This window comes from Quercus lobata, chromosome 7 (assembly GCF_001633185.2).
Source record: "Quercus lobata isolate SW786 chromosome 7, ValleyOak3.0 Primary Assembly, whole genome shotgun sequence".
NCBI classification, from domain to species: domain Eukaryota; kingdom Viridiplantae; phylum Streptophyta; class Magnoliopsida; order Fagales; family Fagaceae; genus Quercus; species Quercus lobata.
In genome coordinates, this window is record NC_044910.1 from 38036427 (window position 1) to 38045362 (window position 8936).

The 8936-nt window shown below is 36.8% G+C and overlaps 1 protein-coding gene across 4 annotated transcripts; it reads left to right on the forward strand.

The window, feature by feature from the left end:
- On the forward strand, positions 1-4762 carry LOC115951334 (B3 domain-containing protein At2g36080-like). 4 transcript variants are annotated; one of them, XM_031068541.1, is made up of 4 exons: positions 2-1065; positions 1569-1783; positions 3330-3387; positions 4185-4762. In XM_031068541.1, exons 1-3 carry the CDS (start codon positions 126-128, stop codon positions 3348-3350), a joined length of 1176 nt encoding a protein of 391 aa, XP_030924401.1. In that variant the 5' UTR covers positions 2-125; the 3' UTR covers positions 3351-3387; positions 4185-4762. The 4 variants fall into 4 exon arrangements, with proteins under 4 accessions (XP_030924403.1, XP_030924401.1, XP_030924402.1 ...); XM_031068542.1 differs by lacking the exon at positions 4185-4762 and adding an exon at positions 3466-4154; XM_031068543.1 differs by lacking the exon at positions 4185-4762 and having other exon boundaries at positions 1-1065; positions 1572-1783; positions 3330-4154.
- The last annotated feature ends 4174 nt before the right edge of the window (positions 4763-8936 follow it).

Below are 8936 nucleotides of genomic sequence, written 5' to 3' on the forward strand. Positions count from 1 at the left end.
TCTCTTTCTCTCTCTCTCTCTCATTGTCATATCTTTGCTGCTACATCAAATAGTTCCCACAGTTTCCACATCAAACCCATAATCATCACGCTTCTCCAAAGCCTTTTTCTCTCTCTCTCAAAAACATGTCCATAAACCATTACTCTTCGGACCTTCCAGAAACACTTTGGTGGACTCAACTTCAACTCCAACAATATCATCAACAACATCAACAACAACAACAAAGCACTTTCATGGAACCAAATCAAAACCCCTTTTCATCTTCATCTTCTTCAAAACCAAACCTTTCTTGGAACCCCCAACTCTATCATCACCAACATCACCAAGCCTGGCTTAACTCTCAAAATTCCCAGGACCCAATGTTTCGAAACCCAAACACACCCTTCAACTTCAACCTCAACGATGAAAACGACAACGACGAAGACCTTGACGACCAAAACCCCCCCAGTCAACCCCAAGAATTCGAACAACAACAACCTGATGATCATCATGAAAACGAAGAAGCAGCAGCAGCGCAGCAAAAAGAACACATGTTCGAGAAGCCATTGACACCAAGCGACGTGGGCAAGCTGAACCGCCTCGTAATCCCAAAGCAACACGCGGAGAAGTACTTCCCACTCGGCGGCGACTCAAGCGACAAGGGGTTGCTACTGAGTTTCGAGGACGAGTCGGGAAAGTGCTGGCGATTCCGCTACTCGTATTGGAACAGCAGCCAGAGCTACGTGCTGACCAAAGGCTGGAGCCGCTATGTCAAGGAGAAGAGACTCGATGCTGGTGATGTCGTTTTGTTTGATCGACACCGTACTGACTGTGACCGATTGTTCATTGGGTGGAGACGACGTGGAACTGTGGCTGCGCATGATAGCAGCTATGGTGGTGGTGGTAGCAGTGGTGGAGATGTGGTCGCACACAATAGTACTACTAGTGCCTGTGCTAGTGGGGCTGTTTCTGAAGCCTGGACCAGATCTTTCTATAACACGCACCCTTATCCTACGCATCATCAGCATCAGCATCAGCATCATAGTCACCCCCTCCCATACCAACCTGACTCATGTCTTTATCCAGGTTTGTTTCAGACTCTATAAAAAATTCTAATTAACTCAAACGGATAAATTTTCTTATCGACTACGTCAAATAACTCAACTCTATGAGTTGAAATCCTAAAAGACTTGTCTTTTATTTCCAGAAGAAAAGTAATATTGTATAGGCTTTAATGTTTGTATATTGTATAGGCGTGAAAGACACCTTCCAATTGGTTTGGAGGAATGTGTTTTTGTTTGGAGGTGTGTTGTTGTTCATCCCTTGGAGATGGAGAAGGCAAATCTGTGGTCTGCTATGCGTGTTATTCACGCGCTACATTGGGATTTTTTATTTTTATTTTTATTTTTTTGTTGTTGCATTAATTTTTTAGTTACATTCATGGCAGTACTGAGTGAACTTTTCTTTTCTCGTAAAAACAACGTTAATTTTAGGAACAGGGATTATCCTGGATTTTTGAACAATTTGAGACACAGCTTAACAGCCATTACATGCACGTGTACTTATACTTTCAATGTTTTTTTTTGCAGCAGAGTCATCATCATCACCTGTTGAGAATCAAACGACGCCGGTTGGGAACTCGAAGATACTTAGGCTGTTTGGGGTGAACTTGGAGTGTCAGCCTGAGGATGAATCAGTGCCGTCCATGCTGCCAGATCATGATCATAATCATGCCTCGTCAACTTACCAGCACTATTACCATCATCAACATGACTATTCTTCTTCAGTCCCTCACGATCACATGGTACACTACTAACTATTTTTTTTATTATTAGAGAATTGCTTTTCTTAAATTGGATTTACTAACTGTGCTCTTATGACATTCATTTAAACTATTTTAGAAATTTTTTTATGAAAAAAAGAATAAGCAATTATCTATTTTGACAGTTTTTTCAATTTTTTATAAAAAATTTCCCAAAATGGATGGTTGACTCTTCTTAAATATGTGGTGGTTATTCTCGATATGTGTTTATGGTTATTATTACTATCTGGATTAAATTATATATAATGGAAAGAGTTGTGACTAAACTTAATATTTTTCTATTATGATTTTGTTGTTTCCTCTAATCAGACAGGTTAATGCTAGTGTTAGTTTGAGACCTCGGTCTCAGGTCCCAAGTAGACTGATTCTTTATTATTTTTATAAAAATAAAATACTTTGATTCAAAAGAATCAAAACCCTTCTAGGGTTTGACATGGTTGTTGTTAAGCACATGTTAGCTTGGAATAATCAGTCTGCATGAAAATGATATCATTGGATTAATCTAACTTTTAGAGAAGCATTATCAGGTGGCTAGGTTATATACTTAAAAAAAAAATCTGAATTATTATTAGGGTCATGCTAACGAGTACCCTAAGGGCATTCATTAAGAATCCAGTTAAAGAAAGTTTTGACATCACTTTTATGGGAAATGAAAAAAAACTGTCAAAACATTAATTGCTTTTTTTTCTTTTCCCATAAAAATTTTCTTTAATTGGATTCTTAACCAGTGCCTTAAGGGTATTCGTTAGCATTTTCCTTATTATTAATGAGTTTCTTTTCCTACCAACTATATTGATTGGTAGTTTATTTAATTTTCATTTTGGTGCTTGAGACTTGAGAGTGGGATATATGAATTTGGGTCCATGTAAAAAATGTACTTTATATGATTGCTTACAGTGGCTGTGTGAATGGGCTCACCACGTTAACCCTAAGGGGCTTGATTTGTTGTGGGCCATAATTATCTTGGGGATATAGTGAACACCATGATGGGATTGGTATGACATTATTTTTAACATAGAGTTGAATCACAACCAAACCAAACATAACCAAATTGATGTAGTTTGGCTAGTGTGATCTAAGTCTGGTTTGGGTGGGTTCTGATTTGGAAAGTTGAAAGTGCTAGTTCAGGCTTTCTAATACAAACCATACAACATATAATGAGAGGAACCAAAGGTTTGGTGGCTAGAGAAATATCCCATTTGCTACAATGCCAAATGGCCAAAATCTTTGAACTATCTCTCTCTCTCTCTCTCTCTCTCTCTTCAAAAAGAAATTTGACTACATTCTAACTGCAGACATCTTTTATTGGATAACAAGCTTCCAAATCGATTACGGTGAGCTGCTTTTCAAGCAACAATTATTAAGCCACCGCTGACCAAATAATTGATGGCCAACTAGATAAGTCATGATGTACACTAATACTTGCATTAGTGATAAATCATGCATGTATTATTATTATTTTTTTCAATGAAGTGTAATTATTAGAATTTACGTGGGATTCTAACAAGATAACTCTAATGTCAACCAGATGAGAGATCGCCGAGGATAAAGATCTGTGGATGTGACGTTCTCAGTACTGACTTATTGTAAGTTTTTAACCCACTTGAAGTCTTGAAAAAAAATATATAGAAAATAAATATATATTAAAAAGAAAAATATCCCAGATTTTCAGGCCAACTTTCCAAGCCAAAGGTAAGAGAACCAAAGAGTAGTTCTGAAGCACAACTCTTTTTTGTTTGCGACTTTGACACAATTCTGATGGAGCAGATTATAGAATTTTTTTTTTTTTTTTGCTACTCGCAAATGAGACAAAGTTGCGGTAAAAAAAGTTGTATTTTTTTATTTTCTTTGGAAGCAAAGGAGGGTGAAAAGAGTAAGTCTGAAGATTGGGAAGAGGGTATGGGAATTGGGAAGATTGAGAATGACTGAATGACATCAGTTATGCTGAATGGGAAATTTGGGTCGTGGAAAATCTGAAATTAGGAATCTATTTGCTACTGTTGAGATTCTGGGAAAAGATTTTTCCTATGGGCTCATCATAATAATGGGGAGGTTATGGTTGTGGGTAATGGTGGTGTTGGTGTTGGTGGGTGGGTGGGTGGACTTGAATAGATTGGTGACAGCCCAATCGTACTAGCCCACTCCTCTCTCTCTCTCTCTCTCTCTCTCTCTCTATATCTATATCTCTTTCTATTTCTATCTTTATTTTATGTCAATCTCCAAAATGTATCCAAGCAGTTTTTTTAGTGCTCTACCTGGAATTTGCACAGTAGTGAGAAGCTGAAAAGGAGAGCATTTTTTTTCTTCTTTCTCATTTTTCCTAATTGAAAAGTTTTGTTGCACTTGCAAGTCAGAAGCCTAAATGTTTATGAAAATACCACAGGGACATGATGATGTTGATTGCGGGTTTGGTACTCTTCTTCGTCATCAGCATTTTAAAATGTGTGGATGGAATGGGAAGTGATAAAAAAAGAGACAATTATTTAATGCAATACCAAAGTGCGTAAAATCTGATTCTCAAGACACATGTCAATTTGGCCCCTGCCTGTTCTGTGCTCTGTGGTCTCCCAAGAAAATTGCATTACGTTTTTGCTGATATTTTCACTGTAAAAGTTAAGGAACAAAAAGATCTTTTGATCAAAATGAATATTGGAAAGTAACTTAAAGACAAGATAGGGTGATTAAAGATTTGAGAGAGAAGAGTTCAATGGCAAACAAAGAAATCTAAGAACAGGTCCTAATGAAAATGTTAATAGGGACAAACAGGCTATTCCACCAATTGTGGCTAGAAAAATATCGGAAGCAAAGCTGGCTTTTGTTTTCACAACCCCCCCTGAGCATATTGTTTTTATTACTTTAATGATGCAAACAGCCATTACAAAGAGAGCAAAGCTTATGTAAAATTGGAAAGCACGGTTAAAGGAAAAAAAGGTGTGGAAATCTGATGCTAAAAAGGATTGGAGACAAATGGGAAATATAGTGAGGTACCTGTCAAAATGAATAGGAATCAACTAAAGAAAGAAATAACGTGTGTAAATGAATGTGCTGAGTTTACCCTGGTGTTCCAAACAGAGGAAGAAAAGTTGAGCATAATGCAAAATGATGGGACCTGATGACAGTTCTAAAAAGGGTGTGCTATCCATCTTCATTATTGATCATCAAAGAAGCGAGAATTCTGCTTGAAATTACATATAAAGCATATAAATTGAGGAAATTTAGAAGACCAATTGAAAGATGGATTCTGAAAATTACTAGAGTAGAAATAATAAATTTGCATAGTTAGGCTTGGCCATTTTTCTTTCCTATCTATTAATTGTGCAATTCGCCAGAGAAATGCTACATCTAATTATGCGTATTTTTCCTCCATAATTCCATTGGGTATGACTTCTAAAAACACGAGAAAAAAAAATTCCAAGTCACTACATGACAGATTTCGTAACCACCTTAGTTTTTCCTCGACTCATCTGGTTCAGAGACTCTTTTTAAGCATATGCTCTTTGAACTTTGAACCTGGCTACAGGTTAGTAACTGATAAAAATAGGAAATTAACAAATTCAAGACATGGTATCGACAGTATTGCTCATACTGATCAGTATGATGCTTGTTCTAAATGACAACTTGGGTTTTATAACATTCAAAGATGCATTACATATTTGGTCTGATTAATGATTCAGTGTACTGATTAGGCAAAAGGTTCTTTTACAAGATAAAATAAGGGTAAACAGCCTGGAGTATGATGAGCTTGGGTGCATGTGTTTTTTGATTCATCTCATCTTGGAAACATGTTAAGGCACAAGAATTAAGCAACAAAGGAAGAACAAAATAGAATTGAATAACAACTGTGTCATGTGATTATCAGGGCCCATAATATTCTGACAAGGTAGATATTGATTGACCTCAGTTGGAGATGGTGTCCAAATTCCAATGCTTAGTGGCTCACTGACTGTGCAAGTGGGAGGGTCCTCAGATATGTGTTGTTATCATTGGCCTAAGAGGTAATGGCCAATCAAAGGAATGAAGGGACTCTTCCTGTATAATGGGTTTGTCCTGCCAAGAATAATTCAATCATGCATGACTCACTACAGTACATGTATAGAAACACCATGTGAGAATTTCTTCATTTCACTTGGCTTTTCCTCTTCCCATGCTTTATTGCTTTTAGGCTCTTTGGTCAACCATACGTTCACCTGCCTTTGTACCTGCAATACGAAAAAAGAGAGCCCTTTTGAGACTTATTAAACTCCCAAAGGAATAAAAACAAGCAATGATATTGATATCAGAAATGCATTATCAATAATCCCAAGAAAGCACAAAACCCTGAAAAGAGAATTTTAAGTTTCATAGAATCAACCAAATCAAACATTAAAGAAACCAGAGTCCATAATTTTGGAAAACTCTGTCCTAGTAAGAAAGATCCACTCAGATTTCCCTCTTTTTGGAAAGGAAGTCTAACTGTAGGAAAATATTTGTAGACAAAGAGAATCTTGAAACCTGGTGCCCAAGGCTCCAAATTTGATTTGCAAAAGACATATACTAATGGTCATAGATTATGAACCATATCATGTTCTGGAGAAGACTTAAAGCTAGAGCCATCAGCCATGTGATTGGAAAGATTTGAACCAAAAACACAGTCATGAAGAGGGAAGGAGCTGATATGTGGCACCCCACCAACCATATCACTTGACAAAGAAACCCACAAAACAGTCAGCTCCTCAGTGGAACTCTTCCCTGAAATAGAAAAAGCAATTGCTAGCTCAAAAAAATATCTATAAGGATCATTGATGGGTCAAGAAGAACTACCATGCACTAGAGCAAGCAAACCTACTAGCCAAAAGCAGGAGCAAATTTCTCTTTGTGGGGCCATGATCTCCGTTTCAATCTTTCAATATCATGCAAAGTCATTTTCAGTCTTCTCTACCTCCATGAAGCAGTGTACACTAAAAAGTATTCACCTTCACATCGCACAAACCAATTTCTCTGCCATGTACAATCCTTCTAAAGCCGAAAGTGGTGTCCCACTGTGGCTGTTTCTATCTTAAAACAGAATTTCAGTGAGAAGTCTGCCCACCAATTCTGAAGGGTCCTTCGAAAGGCTGAAAATGATCCCCACATGGAAGCAGTGACAGAAAAGAAAAGATTGTAGAGAAATCATCCTAAATGAAGCAAGATATCTTAGTGTTGATCCAACCAAGACAATATGAAAATTGAAAACGACCAGATAACACTAAATCATGAGTTATTTAATTTGGATGCATGCGGTGACGTGTCACTTAAAAAATAAAATAAAATCATTTGATGCAAGCTAATATCATGCATTTGTCAAATAACATGCTCATATTAAATGTGTACAATCTTATTGAATGAAGATTTCATTTTGATTGAGGGTTTTTTTTTTTTTTTTTCGGTGGGAGAATGTAGAGAACTACCATCTCTTCATTCACACAAAAAAAGAAAAAAACAAAACAAAAACAAAAACAAATAAGACACCTTAATGCTTCCATACCTCCATACATTAGCCATAATTTTGGAAGACTCTGTCCTAGTACGAAAGAACCACTCAGATTTCCCTCTTTTTTGGAAAAAGGAAGTCTAACTGTAGAAAAATAATTGTAGACAAGAGAATCTTGATACCTGATGCCCAAGGCTCCAAAATTGATTTGCAAAGGACATATAATAATGGTCATAGATAATGAATTTCCATATCATGTTCTAGAGAAGACTTGAGCAAGAGCCATGTGATTGAAAAGACTTGAACCAAAAACACAGTCATGAGGCGGGAAGGAACTGATATGTGGCAACCCACAATCCAGTCAGTCCCTCAGTGGAACTCTTCCCTGAGATAGAAAAAGCAATTGCTAGCTCCAAAAAAAATCTCTAAGGATCATTGATGGCTTAAGAAGTGCTACCATGCACTAGAGCAAGAAAACTGACTAGCCGAAAGCAGAAGCAAATTTCTCTTTGTGGGGACATGATCTCCGTTTCAATCTTTCAATATCACGCGAAGTCATTTTCAGTCTTCTCTACCTCCATGAAGCAGTATGCACTAAAAAGTATTCACCTTCACATCGCACAGCACAATTCGCCTGCCATGTACAATCCTTCTAAAGCTGAAAGTGGTGTCCCAATGCAGCTGTTTCTATCTTAAACAGAATTTCTGTGAGAAGGCCGCCCACCAATTCTGAAGGGTCCTTCGAAAGGCTGAAAATGATCCCCACATGGATGCAGTGACAAGAAAAGAAAATAGTATAGAGAAATCATCCTAAATGAAGCCAAATATCTTACTCTTGATCCAACCAAAACAATCAGATAACACAAAATCACAAGTTATTTCATTTGGATGAGTGCTGCGTGTCACTAGAAAAAAAATCATCATCTGATGCAAGCTAATGTCATGCATTTGTCAAATTATATGCTCATATTAAATGTGTTCAATCTAATTGAATGAAAGATTTTTTTTTTTTTCTTCTTTCTGGTGGGGGAATGTATATAACTACCATCTCTTCACACACGCCGGCACACACACACACAAATTATATGCTCATATTAAATGTGTTCAATCTAATTGAATGAAAGTTTTTTTTTTTTTTTTTGGTGGGGGAATGTATATAACTACCATCTCTTCACATGTGCACGTGCACACACAAAACAAACCAAACCATAAGCCACCGTAATGCGTCCATACCTCCACACATTAGCAAAATAGATACCAATAATTAGAACATAGAGAAATGAAGAAGAGAAGAATGATAAAAGAATTGCTATTAGTGTCCCACACAAATTACACTTGTTTCTGTTATTCATTTGGGAACAGTTGAGAGTTTATAACAAGCAGATCCTTATGCACTCTACCTGCTGCCATAGAACTTTAACTGATAGTATTTATCAAGCATTACTTTCCTTGGACTTCATACAGATATTAAACAACACAGTTTCATATCAGAAATATTCTCTGTTCATCATAGTTGTACACACTAGATTATACCATTAACATCTATTCCATTGGCTGGAAATAAAACGAAAACAACACAAGTATAAGGCGTAAACAAATCATAAAACTAATTACCAAGGATTCACAAATGTGGCAAAATAACGACTTCAGCACTACCAAGTGACAGTTATTTCAAAAGACATTATA

What these genes read in the sequence shown, in the direction of transcription:
- LOC115951334 (XM_031068541.1), top strand. Translation starts at nt 126, where the DNA reads ATGTCCATAAACCATTACTCTTCGGACCTTCCAGAAACACTTTGGTGG. An exon ending in TGACTCATGTCTTTATCCAG is followed by an intron (nt 1,066 to 1,568) that starts GTTTGTTTCAGA and finishes TTTTTTTTGCAG; the next exon opens with CAGAGTCATCATCATCACCT. An exon ending in CAGTCCCTCACGATCACATG is followed by an intron (nt 1,784 to 3,329) that starts GTACACTACTAA and finishes AATGTCAACCAG; the next exon opens with ATGAGAGATCGCCGAGGATA.